Here is a 24,368-nt window from a genome sequence, read left to right on the forward strand (position 1 = left end):
ATTCTCCATACACTTGCAGAACCAAAATGCAAGAGTCCGCCAACATGGCAGCACCATGCTATAAGAATCAGTTGCACTGCATTACATATTCTTACTGCAGCATAGGATGTGCATTTCCATATGTGACCCAGTGCAGTACATCAATTTGGGAGCTTTCTTATCATACCATGGTATGCCCACACTGCAGTCACCAGGAAATCCCCCTCACCACAGTGATACCACACCGACTACTGTCCTTACCTCAGTGACATCAAAGGGCAATTGCTCTCATTGCAGTCAAGCTATAAAATGTCATCACACTGTAGTGACATTGCAATGGAAACAACTCTTACTGAAGCAAAATACCTCTGTTCACTGCTTTTGTTGCAGTAACATCACAGGGGATACTAGTGATACTCAGCCTATAAGTAAAACACGACATTGGTTTTAAAACAGTGTGGGCAAGTAGTCCTGCTTTCCCTCTATGGATGTAGTGAATGGGTGCAAATACTGAACATTGAAATAGGAAAGCATAAGTACACATTGAAAACCTTACAGAACCTTATGCAAATGCTTGTCTTAAACCCAGATCTGGGCCTTTGCAAGCAGTGTCCAAAAAGTGAATTTAGTATAAACAAGGGTAGGCTAAGGACCAAAAGTAGCCCTGGAAATGTTTTTCAAGAGACCCCATATTACACCATGTGATTGAATGCAGAGTGCATGCCGAACCCCTCTAAAATGGGGTTGGGGCATTCTTCAACCAAGAAAGTTTGGATAAAAGGGTCCAAGTATTGAATTTTACAGCACATGTGCCACTAAATATGGATTAAAATGTAGTTAAACATGGCAATACATTTTCAAAAACACAATTATTTTGGATGCCCTACGCGGACGACTTTTTACTGTTTGACTGCTCCAGCATTGGAGTGCAGAGGTTAGTCGCGGCATTCTCTAATTTCGCAAAAGAAAATGGTTTAATATTTATTCCCTCTAAGATAAAAAACCTGGAGTTGATGGAGGCAGGAGGAGGGAGTGGGTGGGAGGGTCAGGTCAGAGACGAGCATCCCACACGTGGTCTCTACAAAAGTCTTCTGTATCTGGCATGGTTAGCTTAACAAATTTGCTATTTGCATGGCCACTTCTCTGCACATCCATCAGTGAGAAATATACAGGCATTATTTGCTCTAAAAGCAAAGAATTTAACAAACCAACTTCTAATGATTGATAGAAAATTTGACAGGTTTTCTATAAAAGCGGCTATTCAATTTTATGGGGGGAAGGTGATCCCTAAACTGATGTATGGCTTGGAGCTCTGGCCCATGAAATTGCATCCTGGACAGTCTTGAGGGGAAGATGTGGAGAACAGTACTCAGAGTTTCTAACACCGTGCTGGTGGCACCAATGAGATATGAGCTGGGGCTACTATCTCTTTGGGCCCGGGTTTGGAGGTTGACTTTATCTTTATTTCAAAAGATTGTGGCACCTGCCACTGACTCACCGTATGCTGAAGGACATTTCCTTCGACAAGCTATGGACCAATCACGATCTGCTTCTTTTAGTTTTCTTGAGAAACTGAGTATCTATTGTGAATCACTTTTGAGTAAGCTTGAAGTGGATATTGACTTATTGATATCTAGGCCGATGAAGTTAAAAGCCTTTTGCACAAGTGGGACTGGACGAATACTATTTATTCTTTCTATGGGTACTCCTCACTGCAGCACTTAACCCATGAATACAGAAATAGCGGGACGATTGCCCCGTACTTATTATTGTTTCCGAACCTGTACTATCGTTCCCTCATAATGTGTTGTTTGCTGGAATTTGCTGCCTATGAAGGAGATACTCTTAAGGAGAGGGTTGATAGATCGCTCAGATGCCACCTGTAAGTTTTTTAAGAACGAAGAAGTCTTGGAATCTGCTAAACACTTGTTTATGGAATGTCTGGCTCTTCATTTCGAAAAGCTGTCTTATTTTACCAAACTAACCTCGCCTTGACTTAAACAACTTGTGGAATAGATGTCTGCATTCTTTTTCTACTTCCAAGGCACTTGCTGTAGCAGCTTTCATAAAATCATTAAAAATTGCTGGTTGAAGAGATTACGGTAATAGTTTATTTGCCTTCGATGGCTGTTTTATTCCATTTTGGCACATTTTTTGTTATGTCTGATAGTATTCATTTTGTATTTTAAATGAGTACATGTTTTATGATGTTGTTTGGTTGTAAAGGTTTGAATAAACCATATACAAATCTAAAAAAAGAAAAAATCCCACAATTGTTAAGAGTGAGCAACCTGGAATCTCTACAACAAATTCTTGGCTCCAAAGGGATCAGGAAGATGAGGAGAGCTGGAAGCCACAGTGTGTGAGGGAAAGAGGGTCAGAACTAGAGAGACCCATGGTGTAGAGGCCTACTGCGAGATCTCCAGAATTCCTCTGCTCTAGTTACACAAGCATTTACCATCATACAGCACCGCTCTCTGACTCAAACCACCTCTCTACTCACCACTCTAAATCAACCCAACATTTTCTAATCCCTCTACCTCCAGACACGCTTACTCAGACCAGACATGTCTTTTTGCTAAACACAAAAGCTTACAAACAGAAAATCCATCCTTTCAAACCCAGGCACCCATAGAACCGGCCAGGCATCCATTCATCCACTAGTCCATCCACCCACACACTGCTAGAAAAGATTAATTAATTTAAAAAAAAGAAAGAACTTAAATAAACATGTAACATCCAAACCCCACACCAACTCTTCTGTGCATTTCTGGAGGATTTATCTGCATTATTGTTCCCACCATTTGGACTCCTCTAGACTGGTAGGCACAGTTCTAAATATACAACCCCTACCTACTGCACTACCTCTTCTCAACAAATAATATCACGCTGACCCCTTGTGCGAAATCCTCATACCTCTTTTTTTTAAACCAAACTAAGTGTGGAACCCCTGTAGGCCAAATACAAATTACACTCAAATATACTATCACCTACATCAAACAAATGTCACTGCTGATTTTCAACAAAAATAACACTCATTCCAACTGCACTTCCTTTCATCACCAAATAGTGCACTCAAAGCAAATGCACTACAACCATCCCTGCAGGCCTAATCAGACAACAATGCACATATAACCCACTCATCCCTTTCTTGCCTTGCGGACACCTAGCTCCAAGAAACTACCTCAGTGGTGTACAAGCACTCTACAAAGGACCTTAACATAAAGTAACATAACAAAAGATATCTGTAGGCCAAATACGCAAAAGCTTTTCTGTATACCAAATCTAGACCTACTGGCTTTGTTAATGCATGTTACTACTTTTGCCAACAGTGATGGAAATTATTTAAATTTATCACTTTTCGTACTGTATTTCCATTAATGAATACCAAGGTTAATTTATGAATGTTGCAGGCAATTCCAGGTGTTAAATGAATGCATGTGTGATAGAGAGAAAAACATTGAATTCATGTACGCAATATTTTCAGCTTTTTGGGGGTTTAATAAAAACGAGAACAAATAATAGTTCAAAGATTTTAATTAACCATATGGAACGAAAGGACAGTGAAATCATCCCTCATCTTTAGTGGAAGTCGACACGTTTGAAGGAGCCAATCCTAGGGTTTCTGGCTCCCCAGTCAGTGTATCTACGGTACTCGCCCGGTCTCAGGTAGTACTGGCGTCCTCTGTAGTGTGGTTCTTCATAGAAGATCCAGTGCCCCTCAAGCACGTTGCTGGACTGAATATCATTGAAGCGGAAGTAGTCGCGGAGCTGAGAGCAGTCTTCTGTGAATTCCCTCATGTAGCCACCAAAGTCCCCACTCTCGTATATCTTGATCTTGAAGGAACCACGATGCTGTGATGGAATAAGGAATAAGATCTAAGATCACGCAAAACAATGCATAGATTCACAAATTTTCATTAGTCCACATAGGGCCTGATTTACAAAGCTTGTTTCAGTGGGGATGCACCATTGTAAAAAGCTTTTGTAAATCAGGCCCATACTTTTTATGTTTCCAAAAGGAATTGATGCCAGCATATCATATCTCCAAATGAGTGCACATTATAAGGCAGAATACTGGTTCAGTTATATTTGATCTGGGTCTGCCAGTTGTTCCCAAAGCAGCCGATGCATATGCTGTAAGAGGGGACAGATAAACATTTGAGTAGCAACATCACCGGCTGTGAATTTAAATATACGGTTAATGAGTCTTAGCTCAGTTGCAACCTAGTTCACACACAAGTTACAATACTGCCTGTCTCTGTTATGTGGGGATGAAATGTAAAGCACAGTTGTCAGAAAATGAGAAGATACCAAAAGTCAGTGGAAATTAACATTGATTTTAATGATGGTTTGTGGCACAGCCAGATTTTTCAAGAACCCACCAAATTTGAAATCTGATGATGAAGGTAACAGATAATACATAAATGATTGTGTATCTAAGTATTCAGAACTTCTTTGAAGGTATACCCGTGGTTGGCATGATGGGCAGGCGGTGCAGGCGAAGAAACCGATGAGATCCCACTAGAGAGAAACCATACCACTGTATGGAGTGTGAGAAAAGTGTGCTTACAGCTCAGAACAGAACCAGCATCAGATACTCCACCGATGCACAGAGTGCAATACAAGTTTCAGGGGCCCCTTTTCCAAGAGTGTTCATCAAAGGACCCATACTGGGGGGAAACCATACCATTGCACATAGTGTGAGAAAACCTGCAGTCAGAGCTCAGATCTGCATCAGAGGAGCCACACTGGCGAATGACTGCATGAGTGTATAGAGTGTGGCAGCCGTTTGGCAGGTGTTGCACAATGCAACCTCTCCAAGGTACAAATGATCCAAAATCATGTGATCAGGATAATAGCAGGTTTCAATAGGAGGCATCATGTCACTGCCACAAGGATTTAACAGAAAATCTTCCAACCGGCCTACCAGAACTGCTAATACAAATTGCCTGATCGTACCAAGGTTCAAGCTGACAAAAGCTGGAGGAAGCAGCTTCCCAGTCAAAGCCGCACAGCTCTGGAACTCCCTGCCCCCCGCTTTGAGGGCACCCCAAACGTACTTGAACTTCAGACATAACATCAACTGGTTCAAAGAAAACCACCACTAAATGCACTTCAGTCATCGTCCTAATATCCCCTTTCCTTTGCAATATGAATACAAACCACTAGGTATAGATCATGTTGAACCTATCTTTTTCATGTAATGTCTTCCGACTATGCTTACTGTATGTATATATATATATATTGATGCTGCATTCAAACCTTTGTATTATAACTCTGTATCTGTATTATAATTGTGTAACCATGTAACTCTGGAACCATAAGCTGAAAATATTCCTGTACCCTGCACTCTGATACCCTCTGTTCTGGCACGCATTAAAAATAAAGAAAGAAAGTAACAAACAAACACCCGTGGCCACGGTATATGTCCACTTTACTCTATGGTTGAGCAGTGTTTCATGAAATGGGAAAGAGGGATTATAACCAATCATCCTACTACTAAGGCAACAAAGTAACACGAATTACTGTGCTCTTTGATTAATTACATGTACCCCCATCTCACAAATTAAATGGAGTTCCATCACTTGGCTCAACATCATGCACAAATATGTGCAGCGCTCTGCATGAGAAACAGAATAGCATGGTTGAAGGTTTGAATCCCATGCAATGGACCGTGTGGAAGATCAGTCAGTCACATGCTAGTCCTCAAGATCATTTCTTATATCCCACAGGCAGACTACCTCATGGTGAATGGAGCAAATACTACGGAATCACCCTTAGTCAGGATCCCCCGTCCCCTACCAAATCAATCACATGCAAAAGGCAAAGAAGACTGCTAACCTCTGGATATAAACATGAGTGCCTCTATTCTCTTCAGGTGGCTAGCAGAGTCAAAATCAAGGTGTATTGCCTCATATTCAAGAGCCTCCACCACGGTTTGGATACTTACCAGTGCACATCTTTTTATAAAGTGCTATTGTGAAAGTATAGGGACTTTTAGCGCAGATGGCTTTTCCCAAGGGGTGCACGGTCCACGGAGCACCTGCGGACTCAGTGCCCCCTGCCGACGCCTTCCATCCTGTATGGTGTGGAAATGGGAATGCCCGCTGCAGCTTTGTTGGCTGCCAACATTTAAGTGTTGGTCTTGTAACTGAATGCTGGGAGCGGCAACACGTCAAGCAGCGAGACCTATTGCGCCAGGCCAAACGTCATGACAGTTTAGAGGAAAGGATTAATGCAAGGTCCTTTTCTCAATGCCCACTAAAGTGAAATGAAGGAACCATTTAACTGCAGTAGATACTTCAGCATTTGTGAATGTTGAAGATGTCCGTCGGGGGGCTTTTTCTTTTACCATAATGAAGTGCATGTTAACAGCTTCCTGGATGTTTCAGGGATTTAGGTCAAAGTTAAATAGTTTTCCATCTACAGATTGCTGTTTCACATCTGTTGATTAAAATGAGACCTTGCGGTTTGTTCATTGACCTAAGTAAAATAACTCTCGTTGCAAAGTGGGCGGGGTTCGTTATGTCTAAATTCCACCATCGGAATGAGCACAATTTAGCAAACTTCTTTCTAGCCTGAGCAGAGATGCGCATGGGCGACTGAACGACGCCTCCACTGCTAAGGAAGGCTAATGGTTGCTGGCATTGAGCATCAAAGCGTACACACCACTCTCGAGGAGTACCCCTGAAGTGACCCCAAAACCAGCACCATTGAGGGGCCCTTAAGTCACCCGTCACTGTATGCACGAGTCTTCAGAATTGAAATAATTCAGTGGGAAGTGCATGAGGATAAATAAATACATCACACACTGCTGCAAGGTATTTCGGGTCATTCACCCGTTCTGTAAGTCACCCTTCGCTGGAGAATATTGTGAGGTATGAAATTAGTCCTGGTTCAACGTGTTTGTTGGCAGTGCAAAGTCACTTTGGACCGCGCTACACGTTCCATGAATCAGGCCCTAAGAAGCACCTTGTAAGAGAGTTCATCAGCCATGTATCAAAGTAGTAAAGCGTTTGCTTGTCTGCACTGCATCCTGACATGGGCGGTGGGATAAGGCACGTAATTTCACCCCCGCCCTGTGTGTGTTACTGTTTATATGAACTACACTCTTCCCTGTGCAGCTCCAGTGGTAACACCTGTGTGACATGAATGTAGGCAGGCATGTTCGGCAGTGCATGGAGATGTTGTTTTTAAGTAAGTGGCACTGTGGAAAATACCCTTGAGCCTAGCACCTTATGCCATGCTCATCCCTGCGCTAGTGTTAAAAGCACATGGTAAGAATTGTTTGAATAATTGGGACATTATGACCTGTACAAAGACACATTGATAGACAGAAATAAAAACTTCCCTGAAGATCCACTGTATTTCAAAATTGGATGTCATTATGTACTCTTTTATGAAACATTAGATATGGAATTTATTTAGGGAGATCTTTTTCATCAATTGCAGTTTTGAAAAGTTTCAGTTTGTTGTTGATTGAAGCAGGCAGCAAAATAAACCAATACCTAATCTGTTAATCACTTCCAATTAAATTACTCCTTAGCAGTTTAGCCTTTGAAGCAAGACGGGATTGGGGCAAAATAGGTCTTTATTGCTGCTAGCAGGAGCCAGCATCGGCCATCTTGGAAAAGGGAGGGAGTATGGAATGTGATTTGTGCTGCCCCATGTCATTCTTTCAAGATTCAGTGACGGCCCACTGTGTTAAAAGTCCTGCGAATCGCCAAAGGCAAGTATCAGGATTGGTCCTTTAGAGGTGCACAAAACCTGACCAATCAAATAGGCATGTGTTTGTGCAAATTGCCAAGCTGGAACAACACGTCCTTTGTGACCTACAAGACTGTCCTTTCCTTTGTGGAACGTCTCCAGGTTACTTGAGAGGACCAGCCAGCTTTCTCGTATGCTTTTGTAGGGCCTGTGAACAGTTATTGCCTAATCCCGTAGCCCCTGTCTGGTTGTTCCTGCCTGTATCCTTGGGGGAGGCTGGAGAAAAGGAAGACTCTGGGGCCATGCAACGAGTACATGTAGCAATCGGAGACCCCGGTTCCAAGAGTTCTGATTTGTATCTCTATGCTTTGATGTCCCGGTGAAGAGATTGTGCTGCCTGACTTGAACCCGGTCCAGGGGTTCCTGATGAACCACTGGGGGGCCCTTGAAACACAGGAAGATGGCAATCAAAACGAGGTCATCTGTGAACCAGCTGGGACGTTCTCTTGTTTAGAGATGGATACCCCAATTCTGCTTTTATAATAGGACAAGCAAGAGGACAGGTCTGTGGGGTGAGGGAGCACTCCTGCTAGCTGAGCACATTTGACCATTGCATAGCCATACAGGCGAAAGGTTTAAGGCACAGTCTGCACACACATGCAGTGATGGAGATGACCTAATAGAGTGCTCATGGGTGTAATATGTTATTGTTAATGTTAAAGGATATTTATCCCGCACACTATCACACTGTAGTGGTCCCCTGTCGCTCTGGCGGATCTGAAAGAAAGGCGGTGCGTTAGGGCGCGTTAGTAGGACAAAGTTTGGAGAAAGAGCGAGTGGGCTGTGATGTGCTGTTGGCAGCTTCAGTTCGGTTAACACCATTCGCTGAGCTTTTTGGTGTGGTATCTGGTCGGAGTGCGTTGTATGCTGTTGTGTAATGCTCTGCTGCGTTTGTTGTTGCAATTGCTGTGTTTCAAGAGATATGGTTGTGTTTAGTTAAGGTTTGGGAGGTGTATGTGGAAGGGTGAAGGTTTTAGTAGGGTTGCTTGTTAGCATTGGAATGTGTATGCACCGTTATTTACTTGCTCACAGGATTGCCCGAGATGCCCTCATCTGGAATCTGAACTGAAGACAGATGCCTGTCCGAAGAAAAGAGGCACAATAAGTGCTCTATAATCCACACCCCCATAAATCTGAATCATTACCAATGTCTTGGGATTTAAACGAGCCCCAAAGAGACACCTCCTTGACCTGGAAGTTGCACCCCTATCGTCATCCAGCATCATTGCCCCTCTTCAGCCCTCTTCTTCTTCTCTATACTTTGTGTAAATAAGAAACATTACTATACATTTTGTGTAGAGACGTATCTGCAGAACTGTCTCATCCCAATTCTATTTCCCTTTGTTCCTCTTCCCTGAACCGGCCCTCTAATCGCAATGACATGTACCCCCTCCCAATGGAAAGAACTCTATTCTGGGATGCTTCATTTCTGTATGGTACTCCTCTCCCTTCTCTCATGAGTGCAAATACATATAAAATACCTCTCAATCTACTTTAGTACATGTGTGTTCATCATTTGCGTCGTATTTCTTGTAGTCATTGTGAACTAGTTGATACAGATCAATTCAGGATGTTGGTGTGCAATTTACAGTGAACTGTCCTCCTTTTTGAGTGATTGCCCCTTCCTTGCACACCCCATAGTAAGATAGCAGGATGGACGGAGGATGCAGTGTAGGGGAATCCTGATTCCCTCTGTCAGCACTCCAGCACACTGTTGTGGATGCATTTCCACTGCCCATACCTAAGCCTTTGGGTCTGGTCCCGTGGTTTTTTGACCACATACTAATTACCAATAGTTGGTGATTCCGAGTTACTGAGTAAGCCCACTGAAACCAGTAGCTGGATATAGATTGTAATACAATTAGGTGTACGGGAGGGATTCAAGGAGAGAGTGAGGACATACTTTGTAGCTCATGAGCGCACTAATAATCCCACACAAGCACCTAGTTCAGTTAGGCTTCTGTTTGACTATTATGTCAGAACAATTTGATGGCTACATTTTATGGAAACATATCATTATATTTCATTTAAAATAAATGCATTGGCCCATTCTTCAATCTCGGTTTCTGGTAGCAAGTTGAGATATTGAGAAAATTCACCCCTTAAAAGTTAACGCTCCCATTCTTTGTTGTACTATGGTAGGGACCTGCAACCTGTGGCTCTCCGGATGTTTTGCACTACGACTCCCAGGATCCCTCGCCATTTTTATGCCAGCTAGGGCTCATGGGATCTGCAGTCCAAATCATCTGGAGAGAGAAAGAGTGAAGACCACTATACTATCGTAGCACTGTATAGCCAGCTCTTCCCAGGAAGTAACCAGCACAGAACACTAATACATTTAGGCAGATAAGTTGATGTTAAAAAATGGATTGAGGGGATGGGAGAGTAGGTGGGAGGAAGCTAGGGCATTTAATAGTAGAGCATCATAGCCAGTAGTTTGGGGCATGACACTACGTTTTCAGAAACAAGGATAATCAATGTATCTTTAGGAGAAGACTTAATTAGTGGAGTGAAGGATGATGCCTGCGGAGATGGTATGATCCAAATCACTTGTCACCTGGCGGTGCTGTCACTTCTGAATCATATCCCACAGACACATTGGGAACGTTGATATTGTCATGAAAGCACCGCCATTTCTTCTTTTTTGCCAGCCTTTGCCATAGGCCACATATTTTACAGATTGTACTTGCCATGCCTCAGGTGGACTCCATGCTCCAATTCATCTCATTCTGCCTCTGACTCCTCCCAGACTATGATGTGTCAGCTCACTTGGCGTTGCCATTATTCCAGGAGGCTACTTTTTTTAGATAGTCCATCAAAACACATAACAAAAGACCAGTCTCCTTCATGTTAGTGCCCCCCACAGCTCTCATTAGTGAAATCACCCTCATGGAGCGGCCGTGCACGGTATGGCTCCTGAGGTGCTGATATTCCCTCCTTCCCACCACTGTGTACCCTGCATATGCCTCTTAGCACATACAATCCTTGTCTGTCTCACTGCTGATAGCTGGCTTAGCAGTCCCAAATCATACCCATGGGGTTTGCCAAGCGTACCTAAAAATTCTACTCGACAAACTGGCCTACACGTCTCAAGGGCAAGGCTAAGCACATCTCAGGGGCCATTATACACCTTTGTTTCACTCATTCTAGCACTTCTCTCCATTGTACAAGAAACTACCATCGCTGGAAAATGGCCATTAACATGAGAAGTCTTGTTTACGCTCTTTCTAGATCAGCATTTCTTCTGATCCATTTCCTACCATTACACATGCACCCCGCCTTATCCAATCACAGTCCCTGCTCCCTCCACCCCCTCGTGTATTCTCACTTGGTTAGTCTGTGTGTCCCTTTTTCTATTCCTGCTTTTCAACCCCCTTCACTTTCAGCCTTTTCCTTTTCCTCCGCAGACTTTGGTCTGGTTACCCTGGGTCGGAGCAGGGTTTGGGGGAGGGCACAAAATGCCAATTTCTTGGATAAGGTACCACATCTGTCAGACCTGTATGGTTGTTATTCGTACAATATAAAAGCTTAATAATGTTACATAACAAACTGGTAACCCAAGGGCAAATTTTATGCAGAACAAAGTACCCTAAAATGTACATGACAATCGTACTGCTAGCCCCCTTGGAGTTCCGTGACTTAATGACTGCACCTGATTTCCTGCTTTCTTTCTCTGCACAGTATAACTAATTTCTCTGTAATGTATATACATAAATAAATATATATATGGTAAAAAAAATATATATATATGAATTTGCAATCAAATATTGTATTGAAGACACTTTCAAAATTCTGTTTAAATGTCGATACATGATCTTCTCAATTGGGACCAATACGGAAACGGCCATGTTGTGAAAAGCCCTGCTGGGCAAACAATGTTAACTACCCAGGACATAGGAATGTGCATACAGTGTTCTGGACTAAGAGACATGGTTGTCTTTAGGGAGATCATAAAGCAGGCCGTACCTCTGGGATCCTACGACAGGACCGGATGGAGTCGTTGTAGCCCATCCATCTGTGGTAATCCGGGTATTCCCCCTTCCCTAGGAAGTACTGGTTCCCCATGTAATTGGGACGCTCGTAGAGCATCCAGGGGCCACTCTGCACACGGATGGAGTTGCAGCGGTTGAAGTGGGAGTGCAGCTCTGGGCAGTCTACGCTGCACTCATAGGAGCGGCCCTGGAAGTTCCTGTCCTCGTAGAAGATGATCTGGGTTGAGAAAGGAGGGCAAAGTTGAAAAACAAAATGGATGCATCACATAAATCATACTCACAGGGCACATCCGAACACACATAGGGCCTGATTCACAGCGCGTTTTTCTATGGAATTCTGCCATTATAAAACGCTTCTGTGAATCAGGCCCACAGTCTTTACGATTCAAGCAGTCACTGTATATTATTCCGACAGGCTGCATTTACAGGAGTGTTTTAGCTCAACTTCTCTTTTATTGTGTCGTATATCACAATGCACTATTACTGCTTTTGTCAAACCCTGCCGCTAAACACAGAAGGCATGCTAGGAAGAAGTCTACAGGCGATATCTCTGACCCCGGTAATATTCCTCTTAAAAATCTGCAATGAGGTTGGCTCGCGGCAACATTGTCCTGTCGAATGTAGAGTTACTCCTATTCCACTGACTAACTCCCTGCTCCTGCAGGAGCTGGGAGTTAAACAAAAATGTGCGCACTCCCCACCCTCTCCACCTCCGTGTGCCCCTGGTCAATGCTGGATGGAGGGGCCGGTGGGGGGCGCCACATTGTTCTCGCCACATTTAATGCCAGCACTGGTTGGTGTAAAAAGCCTTGCAACCATTAGACACGCGGCAATTTGCCACCCCCCACCCTAGCAACTGAGCACATTTGCTGCGTGTTTGGACAACAGATGCATCTCAGATGATGGAGCCCAGGGTAGGCGCCCAGTACTGCCTTTCTGAAGAGCTCACACTGTCGCTTTCTACCTGGGTCCAGTAGAGGCCAATGGCAGCTTTTTCAAAAACAAAGCTTGCAGGGTCTACAATGAACAGACTAATATAGTCCCTTGCTTTGCAATACAGTCAGAAATTGACTAATTTTAAATTCTCGTCAACAAGCTAACTTAAGCGATGATTGCATTCAGACCTTGCAGTGTGTGATCACTGATCAACACCTGGATACAAACACCGTTCCCACGTTAAACATACATTGATTACATGAAGCCAAATTGGTGATTGCAATAATTACATTATTTGTACCAGCTGCCCTTTACTACATGCACACACTGAAGGTGTTATAGGAAAAAATACCGACACGTTGGGCTGCATCCTAAATACGTGTGCTTTTAGATGCATGGCAAAACATTAGTATGCATTTTAATATTTAATTATATATACACAAATGCGGCAAACGACCATACTGCTTTCCAAAAAAACATGTATTTTTTTTAAGATGTTGACTGTGGTGTACAGTTCTACCATACATTAAATACATTGTGCAGTAAACGTGCAGTGCTACAAGCAACTCAAGGATAACTGCCGTGCTTCCACTCTAACACCCACACATGCGGAGACATATTTGCCTTTAAGCTAGATGACAAACAAGATACATTAGAAAAATGCACCACTATACTTAACACCCTTTAAAGGTTTTACAATGCACCTCGATTTCGTCTCCAATGCCAATATTGCTTTATACACGATAAGAGTACAATTAGGCAGTGTTTGCAAAGAGCGCTCCCAACACCTGTGAGTCTTACCTTTCCCATGCTGGCTGGAGTCATAGCGTAGATGATGGCTTGGTGCTGCCAGGCACAGCCCTTATATACATTGGCTGTTGCTGAAACTGCTGGCTCAACACGTGCCATTTCGCTGTCCAGGAAAGAGAATGTAAAGCTCTTTCCATTCATTATGGTTGCAGGGAATATTCACCCTTTGTGTTGGTCTGCTTACCCAGGGTCAAGGGTCACTGCAGTGTCAGGATGTAACAGAGCCCACGGGAACATTGGATTGTACTGAATCTTTGTAAAGTCCAATGATCGCTAGGCGTGTTACAGAAGGGTTTGCAAGACCTGCAGCTCCAGATGTAAAATATTGACTCGGCACGCAGGGGTGTGGTTGCGCTTCGCGGTTCCTGGGATAGGTCCGTGGTGTCTGGGTTTTATGGTGTTTCCAGCTCCCCTTGTAGGTGTTGAGCTTGGTGACTGAGGACTTAAGACCATCCCTGCCTCAAGGATTGCCTTGTAACTCACAGTTTAAACCATTCTCTGTTTTATGTGATTAAGCCTGAAGAAGTGTGCGGACAGTAGAAACATTGCAGGAGCATTCCCTTCAACTCCACTGTTCAGGTGGTTAAGTAGCAAACATTTAGATGATGGGTAAACGGATGGTTTGGGGGATAGCGATTGTACACAGAAGTTAAATATAGGAATGCCACAGCATCACTTTTAAAAGGCAGCATTCTCACACTAGCATAGTACCACATGGAATTCCATTCTCTACTCTTGGAGCTGCATAGACGCACAACCGCCTGCCAGATTCTTCGTCCTTAATCCAGGATGACAAACTCTCTGTTTTCTCCCAAGCATTTTGGATTGCAACCTTCTCCTGGTCCCTTTTTAGGCCACATCTCAGGCAAGTGCTGACACCTGACTGCACCTGCATCAGCTGTGAAGGATACCATAAGTCCTTCTCCGGTGCCCATGTTCATTTTATAGTCCCTGTCTTCTTCTACCGCACTAGAGCATCCTTTGACATATTTCCATCAGACTTCTGCACAATCCTTCATAAAGGTGGGTTAGCCTACCTCCTATCTTTGGCATGCACGTTATGCTCAAGTGGCATCGCTGGCTCCAGAGACTGGCTCCCCATGTGCAAGCATTAAAACGTGTTGAATGGAAAGGGTTGAATTAATCATAACCTCTGTCAATCCCTCCGCAGGGCTTTCTTTCTATTCTTTATTTAGACCAGTTGTGCTATTAAAGAAGGCAGCCCATCATATAGTAACATGTGTTGGTGCTGCCCCTAAAAAGAGCATTCCAAAATAAAGTACGAGGCCACTTTTCCTTTGCACAGATAAACAACCACAGACATATTTCAGCTTTGTTTGGCCTGGCCGGTGTGGCACAGCCTGTGATTCCTAGGCTCAGAGTGCAAGGGGCCCAGGTCTTGCTTTATCTGCTCTCATTTAAAGCACTATGCCCATACCTCTCACTGGCCATCCCCCAGACGGCACCATTCTCCAAGCAGATTGCTCCTCTGCACCAGGCCGCGGGGTAGCAATTATTGCTAAGTCATCTCTGCCACTCAGATAGATCCCGACCCTTCCTATTCCTGACTACGAAATTCTACATACCACGCTCACCTTCAACCCTCAAACCACCTTCAAGCTCCTCCTCCTATACAGACAACCCAACATGCAAAGCTGCCCTGTGCTCGATCTGCCTCTCATACTCACATCTTTCATCAAACCCGCCACCAAACTCATAATCCTGGGTGACTTCAACCTGGGTTACAACGATACCTCAGACTTGAAAGCCATAACCCTTAACAAGGGTCTCCTCGAAATGAACATCACCCAACAGGTCACCATGCCCCACTATACTAAAGGCAGCACCCTCAACAGGATCCTCACCCTCAAGACCACCAACAATTTTGTGGCTCCAGACCACTCCCTTGGACCAATCACACCCTGGTCAAATCCCAACTATCCCTCCCTCCACCCCTTCCCGCTCCAATCATCCAAGCATCCAAGATACTTGCAAGCCATACCAAGAAACTCACAGAGGAACTCCTTGCTCCCACTCTTCAGCAGTCTCTAACCTCCCACCACCGCAGCGACAACAGCCCCCAGGGACTCGTAGCATCTACAACCAGGATACCTTAGACCAACATACCCACTCGAAACCAAAACCCTCAAACCAGGAAGACAAGCCAACACATGGTTCTCAGATGTATTAATCTCCCTTCACAGACACACAGCAACCAACAGTATCAAAAACTACATGTCACTCAAAACAACACTTTACGGTCAGCACTGAACATACCAAGAAGAGAACATATCTCTGAAATCAGACACGAAGTGTGTTGGCTACCAGTTCAGGACCGGATCAATTCCAATCGCCCACAAATGCCTCACCAACATTGTTCCTAAATATCTTACTAATCTGCTTACTCCAACCCAAACCATCAAGCCCACATGCTCCACTTCAGCATTCCTTCTCACAGTTCCAAAATTCAAAAGAACCAAGGCGGAGAGACGCAGCTTCCCAGTGGTGGCATCCAAAGGCTGGAACACCCTACCTCTAGACATCAGAGCCGACCCTTCCCACACCTCATTTCGTAGAAAAATCAAGGCCCGGTTCTTCACTTCCAATGTGTAGCCCTTGTTGCTGTAATGCCTACAGTATATTAACTATACAATATGCCTCTGTAAATACTTCTACTCCACTTCATCAGTACACTACTTATGTGAATAAGATTGCACATGTAAATATCACTGATTATTATACTTACGGATCCTATGCATCTGTAAATGATACTATGTCTGTAAATATGTTCAATATAATATATGCCAAACTTATGTTTTCTATTGTTGACCGTACCGCATTACCTGTTTTCCAGCGCCCAGATACTCACGGATTTGGTGCGCTCTATAAATGTTAAATACATAAATAAATAAATAAAAGAGCAGCCAAACACACTTGGCACAAGCAACCAAATGCCACCAACCTCAAACTGTTCAACATCTCAGCCAAAACAAATAAGATTACACTGCTCAAAACCAAATCCAACTCCAACAATACCAGGATTGCCGAAGTCAACTCCAAACCTAGAGAACTTACCATCGTTAAGAACTAGAAAACCCCAACCCCATTACCACATTATTCCACAAAGACATAACATGTTTTAGAACCATCAAAGCTGCCCTCACAGATAAAACTGACAAACTGAGAGACAAAATATTCACCAAAAATCTCCAACCTGCCCTCAAGTCCACCCACACCAACTCCACACCGCCCAATCAACAATCACCCTCATCCTGCTTTCAACTTCTCCCCAGTCACTCGAGCTGAAGTAACAAAATCTATCCAATCTCTTAAACCTTCCAACTATAAAGGAGACATATGCCCAGCCTACATCTTCAAAACCTGCGTCGCCACCCTGGTGCCCACCATCACTGACTTCATCAGTGCCTCATTCTCTTCCAACTCGGTTCACACATGCCTCAAAGAAGCTTGGGTCACACCGCTCCTTAAAAAACCTACCCTCGATCTCACCACTGCTACCAACTACTGCCCCATAGCTACGGTCCCTTTTCTCCTAAAAATTCTAGATTGAGTGGCTTACGTCCAGGTACAAGCATTCCTTGAACAGCATCATTTACTAGGGTTCAACCTTCACTTGTCGGAAGCAGCTTTGATACTGCTAGTGTTGCTGGTAGAGCGAGGTGCGGATTGACGAGTGCCGAGCTAGAGGATGTTAGGAGATGCTGTGAAGTCCTTTCCTCACACATTGTGAGCAGAGGAGCAGTGGAAGAGAACTGCTTTCAAGAACGGCCTAACGAATATACCGCCAGTGCTGACCTTCCCGCCTGCCTAATTTGGTTATTTTGGTTGTGTCCTGGTCTCACAGTAGGTATACTGTGAGTATTGGGCTTGTATATCTGGCAAAGAGCGGGGTGTGCCTCTCTGTTCCTCCCCATTCTTGGGGTAGGTGGTCTGCCTGTTTTGGGGCGACCCGCCGGCGGCCCTTGCTGTGTGGTGCATAGTATGTTGTGGTGAGGCTGGTAAGGCGGTATTGTATCCAGTGACTGTGGGTTCTCTCGTACCTTGCTAGTGCTGATCCTTTGAGCTGGGCTTATTGTTGCCATTTGACTTGTGTTTGTCTTACCACTGCTCCTCCGAATAACTTCAAATGGCAGTGGTATTGAACTTTGATTTCCAATAATTGTGTCATTATGGTGCTTGGTCTTTGTGCTACCTGAATCTGGATGGACTTAGGAACAAGGAGTGAAGGAATAAGGGTGACTTGGCCATTGGAGTCCTTCTCTTGTCTTCTGGTTTCTGTCTTGGTGTGGCGCTTCATTTTATCTCAGTTCACCCAGCTTTTGGACTCCTGCAACTGGCTCCTGGTAACTAGGTTGGAACTTTCTTTTTGTTTGCTTTGGTGTTTGGGCCACACGTTAACTGGAATTTGGAATTGTCCTGAACTGGTCCCTCATCGGACTGGGCAGCCTGTTTTTTATCTCCATCCATCTCGGCTGCTCGAGGAAGCAGACTCCAATGATAACTGTATTTTCCGCATGGTGTTTGGGTGTGAGGAGAGTGAGGTACCCCTCCTTGTCAGCAGAGTTTCCTATCGAGGACCTGCGGACGCTGGTAGCATTACACCCCTTATCCGCCTTCTTTTCCAACCTTGGACGCTGTATCGTACATTCCCATTTATCAGCACATCCTTGAGCTGAGTTCCGGGGGTGTGTGGCTTGGCAGCCATGGTGTAGGCAGCTCTTACCGTTAGCTCCTGGACATCCGACGAGGATCCGGCAGCACATGATTGTAACTGAACACACAAAGAACTGGAAAAAGACATGAAGCTGTATGAACATGAGGCCCATAGAATGAACGAATGGCTGGCTGCAGCTGACATCTAAGCCCAGAGATGGGGCTTCTGAAGTGCAGAGACCCGATCCGTTTCGAGCGAGGACAAGATAGCGGCAGAGACATGACAAAGGAAATCTCTGGCGCACCCGATGGCCGTAATCTACTGCAATGTGTAGTGCGAGGCACATGAAACGAGCCGGCGAGCAATGGAACTCAGGCGAAGTTCTGTTATGAACATTGCAACACTTGAAAAGGCTGATACAAACTCGTAGCAACAATTACATTGACGGACCGCTGCTGGCGGGATGAACTAGCAACAGTAGCGAGGGGAAAAGAAGCCCGGGGACGCCTTCGCCAGGTGAGGTAGAGGAGTCGCGAGACGAGGAGCATTAAGGTGCTGGGCAGGCTCACGCAGCTGGAAAAGAAAGCTGCCGTGTGCAGGCTTTGCAGCGAGGATAGGCTGACGGAGCCTGAGACACACGTCGGAAGGAGGGGGCCGGATTGGTGGAGCACTCTCTGGGCCAAACACATCAGTAAACCGTGTAACGCCATAAGCCCTAACAAATGCAGTCAGGGGGGGCCTGGGTGCGGAGCACTGTAAAGAAATTGAATGCAGGCAAGATGGAAGGCAGAGTGCAATAAGGGAGAAAACGAAATTCCTGCTTTCTGCTACCACCCTCAGCCAACGTGCTGGAAGGTACAGACATCGATGCGGTATTGTGGGACACCCGTGCAGAGGTGGTCCCCCTTCCCGTGGCACAGAAGTACTAGAGGGTGATGTTAAGGGCTGGACAGTGCCCGCAGGTTAGTGGCAGCTGCAGTGTAACCTCAGGGGTGGTGGCACTGCCCCAGGCATACATTGACACGAAGCTGCCAAATGCAAATGACAGCTTGGGCACAGACATGCAAACAAGAAACACGAGGTGGAGTTGACTCCCAGAGTGCCTGTAGGGCCGGAGGCAGCACGTTTGGGGTGATCCCACATAACTAACGGAAGGCACTGAGGCCACGGACGGGCGGAGAGAAGAGAAGAAATCCCTTGACAAAAGGCAAGGAGGTGCTGCAGCGCTCCCGGCCCAGAGCAATCCATGAACAAGTGAAGTAGAGCATCAGCTGTGGAGCAGGGAGCTAACCTACCGATAGAAAGAGTAAGTGCGCCCCTAGACAAGGAAGGCGCGCCAGAGACATTGTCCATGCGCACACTGAGACAACAAGGGAATCGTGACGGGCCACAACACATGAAACCCACAACCAGAAGAGGAACCACGTAGCAGCACAGACCTGACCACTGCCGGTGCATCGGACTGGAGAACTAATAACAATACGGATATGTCGGTGGGACGAGGCAAGGCTAAGGGCAAGCAGCCCACAATGGACATTTTTGCTAAACCGCAGCAGTCCCCCACCACTCCAACGTAAAGTGGAGCTGCCGCATCCACAGGGGCAGCAGCGCCAAGCAAAAACCACATGATCCTAACAGCCATAACGGAACAGAAGGCCTCGTGGGGGACGATGATGGCTGAAATGAGGACTGCACTTGAAACGAAAATAGATGCGGTTGGAGTTGAGGAATAGTGGTCTGGAGAGTGCAGTGAAAATCAACACAGATACTAGCACGGCTAATGCTAAGGCAATCCACATATTGCAGCAGCAGGTAGCCAACCTGGAGAATCGAGCAGAGGAGGCAGAAGGAAGAGCTAGGTGCAACAACATACGCGTGGTCGGTCTGCCAGAAGGAAAAGAAGGCCAAGACCCTACAAATTATGTTGAAAACATGATTATGCAAGAGATAGGTGCAAATAAGCTCTCCCAAGGATTTGCGGTTGAACGTGCGCACAGGGCCTTGATGAGGAAGCCGCAACCTGGAGCCCCCCCGAGAGCAATCATAGCGAAGATCCTGAACTATAGGGATAGGGAAAAGATATTAGAGTTCTTCAGGAAAGGAGGGACGATTGAAAGAGCATTCGCGACCATCACTGCATATCCAGATTATGCAATGTTGGTTCAGAGACAGCGCTACAGCTACGTGGCGATCAAGAGGAGACTGCATACAGCCGGATTTAAATACATCTTGTTGTATCCTGCAAAACTCACGATTTTTCATAAAATCAAAGCACACTTTTTTGATTCCCCGTTAGAAGCGGCGACATGGCTGGACGCACATGGCTGCCCGGAGCGCGATGAGGAGCAAGGTAAAGGAAGATACGATAAGTGAACTAATAATTATGCATATTATGAGAAGGGCGCAGGGTAATGGGTAACTGTAATATGAGACATTTGAACATTTTGGACTCTAATATAGAATGTGTAATGTAATAAGCATTACGGAAGGTGCAATCAGCTTGATTTCTAAGTGAGGAGCAATGGTACGGATGCAACCTACCCCGAGAATTAGAATAGGAAGACCGCCACTAGGGCGATATATCCCTGCTGAGCCGCAAGTAAGGCAGCTGCCAGAACAGGGCTAGAAGCAAGGGTGCCTGAGATCCAGGGAGGGAGCTGGGCAACATTTGGGGGGCAGGGCAAGTTGGGGCAAGGAAGGGAGGTGGGAGACAGGGGGGTAGGAGAGTTAGGGAGTGTGATAGGGTTGGGAGGGATGGAGGGTGGGAGGGAGGGGGGAGTTGAGGGAGTGTTAATAGTTAGGGGAATTTGTATTTGGGAACAAGCCTACAAAAAAAAGGGAAGAACTGAGACCTGGCCAGCGTTGGTGGAGGGCGGAGTGGGACCCGGATTCGCTATGGAGAGACCTAAAAGTAGTTACCTGGAATGTTCGAGGGCTCAATAGTTATCTAAAAAGAAACAAGGTCATGATGTATCTGCGCAGGCATAAAATAGATATCGCCTTGCTGCAGGAGATGCACCTGACGCGTGAAAAGCTGGAGGTGATCCGGAAGAAGTGGAGAGGGACTGTCGTGGGCGCAATATACGCAGCTTATGCTAGAGGGGTGATCACCTGTATAGCACCGCACGTACCGTTCCAGCTATTGTGCTCTACAGCTGAACCAGATGGGAGGATAGTAGTAATAAAAGGATTGGTAGAAAATAAGGAAATATGTATTATAAACACATACGCCGCGAATCAAGATATGGCAGCATACTTTAGAACCCTATATAGCAAACTCAGTGTGAGCCTGAGAGGGTCGGTGATCTGGGGAAGAGATTTCAATTATGTGCTGGACCCGAGGCTGGACAGGTCTGACACCAAAATCGACAGACGGACCCCGGCAGCAAGGATACTGCAGTCCCTGTTAGCAGACTTTGGATTGGAAGATGTATGGAGGTCACATTATCCACAAGATCGACAAGACTCGCACTTTTCAGCCCCCCAGAATCTACATACTAGATTGGACTATATGTTTGTCACGCACGAATTGATGGCAGAATTAGTACAGACAGAATACAAAGCGAGGGTCCTTTCGGACCATTCGCCGCTGATATTGGCATGGCAGTACCGACCCCCAAGAGCAAAAGTACAGACATGGCGCCTCCGGGCAGAAGCGCTGAAGGATAACATCTTTAGGGAGGACATGAGAAAGGAAATAATACGTTTCTTTGAGACCAATACACGCAGTGTAGACTCAGCAGGTACGCTCTGGGAAGCCTTTAAAGTAGTAGTGAGGGGGTCAGCCATATCCAAGTCCAAGGGGCTACAAGGTGGGATTTGGGCGGAACTACAAGAAGCGGAAACGGAGCTAGAAAGGGCATTGAGAAGAGGTGGTAGCACCAAAGATGATAATGAAGAACTACTTAGGCTGCAGCAGAAATGTGCGGGACTCTGGGAAAGACTGTGAAAACTTACTTACAAAAAATACATGGAGAGACAGCACACAGGGGGGGACAAGCCAGGGAGAGTTTTGGCATGGCTATACAAAAGTGAAACTCCCAGGTCAGTAATCAGGACGATAGCGAGAGAGGATGGCAGACACCCAAGAGGGAGTGTTACGCTCACCTGGCTCCCACAGGGGCGTCGATCTGAACTGGACAGCTGCGGTCTCCACCAATGTGACGCGTAGTGCCGAGATGACGGACTGGACTGGCCCACCTAGCTTCGTTTGCTTGGCCCTTAGGAATATTCTTCTGATGGTTTGGAAAAATGAGCTCTCCATCCTGCATTGAGCACGGGGGCGCGTAGATAACCAGTTGCTTCACTGGCTCGAAGGAATTGGTGAGTTCCAGAACAATATTGGAATCTGAGATTTCCGGCAAGACGCCATAAGTATGTAGTTCGTAAGAGTTCAAATGTCTGACTTTCACTCTTGTCCGATTCCTTGCAGGTTGCAGCTTGACCCTAGCGAAGAGTTCCTCGTGGCAACTGGTAATATTCAGGTAAGGATATGTATTATCCAACACAGTTCGATAAAATAATGTCAGTATGTAACCTGTTGCTTTCTTCCTTATTCAGGCGCTGGGAGAAAGTATGAAGTCTCAGGGAATAAAGCCTCTGGCGGTAAAATCAGGTAAGTCTGTTGTGGTGAGGAGGTTTCCCCTTGTTTGTCCCCTTGTTTCACCTTGCTGTCCTTTTGTTTCCCCTTAGGGGCTGGGGTTTGGCTAGGATGCTGTGGAAGCTGCGCCGACCCGTGAAGAGGTATTGTACCCCCGGTGGTAAAATCAGGTAAGTCTATGGGCGGTAACTAATATTGCCTCTGTTTATTCCCTTGGCTCACCTTGCTGTTCTTGTGTTCCCCGTAGGTGCCAGGGTGCGGCGGGAACATGCAGAAGGATGCGGTGGAATGTGAAGATGCTGCGAAGGACGGTGAGTTCAGCGCGGCGCTGCAGCAGGCGAGGCGATGCGCATAAAATAACTTCTTTCTTCCAGCTCAAAGGCACGGTGGATCGGGAATTCAGGTAAGGATCAAAGGTATTGCTCTTGTTCTAACCTTTTCTCCTTCTTTCTCCCTTTTTCTAGGAGCTCCAGACTCGAGGCGGGCGTGGCAGAAGACTGGATGCAGACTTGCAAGCACGGTGAGCGTTACGCTGCTGGATGCAGAATAACGCGAAGCATGTGCTGCTCTTTGGGCGTGGTTTAAATAGCCTCCAAAGTAGTCCCAGGTAAGTATTTCTCCCCAGCCCCACCCGAGTTAAAAAATAGTCCCTAGGTAAAGTAGTCCCTTCCAAGCCTCTTTTGGCTTGGAGCTCTTGCAGCATGGTCTGCATCAGGTAAGTTTGAAGCATGGTCTGCATCAGGTATGTTTTAATCTATGTGCCTGGCACCTATGGCGCCAGGACTGACTCTCCATATGAGCCTGGCGCCATAGACGCCAGGACTGCACCCAAATAGCCCTTAGCAGGGGTTGTTGGGCTTGCTTGGAATAACTTGATGCCTGCTTCGGGGGTTGCTGGACTGGGTCTGGGTCCCCGGGGGTAGGCATCATGACAGCACTCCCCCCCAAGGCCCCTCTGAAGTCGTTCTTGCCTGTGTTTTTGGTTTGTCTGGGAAATTTCTGTGACATTTTTTCACCAATCGGGGTGCATGAACGTGGTCACTAGGTTCCCATGATCTTTCCTGTGGTCCATAGCCTTTCCAGTCGATTAAATAAAAAAGTTTTGACTTTATCAGCTTGGAGTCCAGGATGTTTTTAACCTCAAATTCAGGTTCCCCGTCTACAAGGATGGGGTCTCTTGTCCCTAGTTGCACTGGCTTCAAAAGTGACACATGAAAGACGGGGTGAATTCGCATATTAGCAGGTAAGTGCAGCTTGACAGCCACCGGGTTGATAAATGCCTTAATAGAGTAAAGTCCCATATATCTGGGGTTAAAGGTCCGTGTTCCCTTTAGAGGTATGTGTTTTGTGGCTAACCATACTTGGTCCCCTATCTGGTATTGTGGAGTGTCACTTCTATGCCGAACAGCATCTTTCTTGTATTTTTCTTTCATTTTTTTAAATGTGCAGTTGCTTCCTTAAAGGCTTGTGTAATCATAGCGTACAGATGGTCCACGGCGGGCATTTCTAAGTGTTGGGGTGAGTCAAGGTCTTAGGTTCGAGGATGGTGCCCATGTATGGTATAAAAGGGGCTTTGTCCAGTTCCAGAATGTACTGAATTATTGTA

General features: G+C 45.7%; 1 protein-coding gene across 1 annotated transcript; it reads right to left on the bottom strand.

Annotated features, from left to right (window-relative positions):
- Positions 1–3,502: 3,502 nt before the first annotated feature.
- LOC138489701 (gamma-crystallin-3-like) lies at positions 3,503–13,508 on the bottom strand. The gene is made up of 3 exons (XM_069617347.1): positions 13,479–13,508; positions 11,716–11,958; positions 3,503–3,834 (listed from the first exon to the last, which is right to left on the bottom strand). The coding sequence occupies exons 1-3, from the start codon at positions 13,500–13,502 to the stop codon at positions 3,562–3,564; spliced, it is 540 nt and encodes a 179-aa protein (XP_069473448.1). The 5' UTR covers positions 13,503–13,508; the 3' UTR covers positions 3,503–3,561.
- Between the last annotated feature and the right edge of the window lie 10,860 nt (positions 13,509–24,368).

Source organism: Ambystoma mexicanum, chromosome 9 (genome assembly GCF_040938575.1).
Source record: "Ambystoma mexicanum isolate Mex_15411 chromosome 9, UKY_AmexF1_1, whole genome shotgun sequence".
NCBI classification, from domain to species: Eukaryota; Metazoa; Chordata; class Amphibia; order Caudata; family Ambystomatidae; genus Ambystoma; species Ambystoma mexicanum.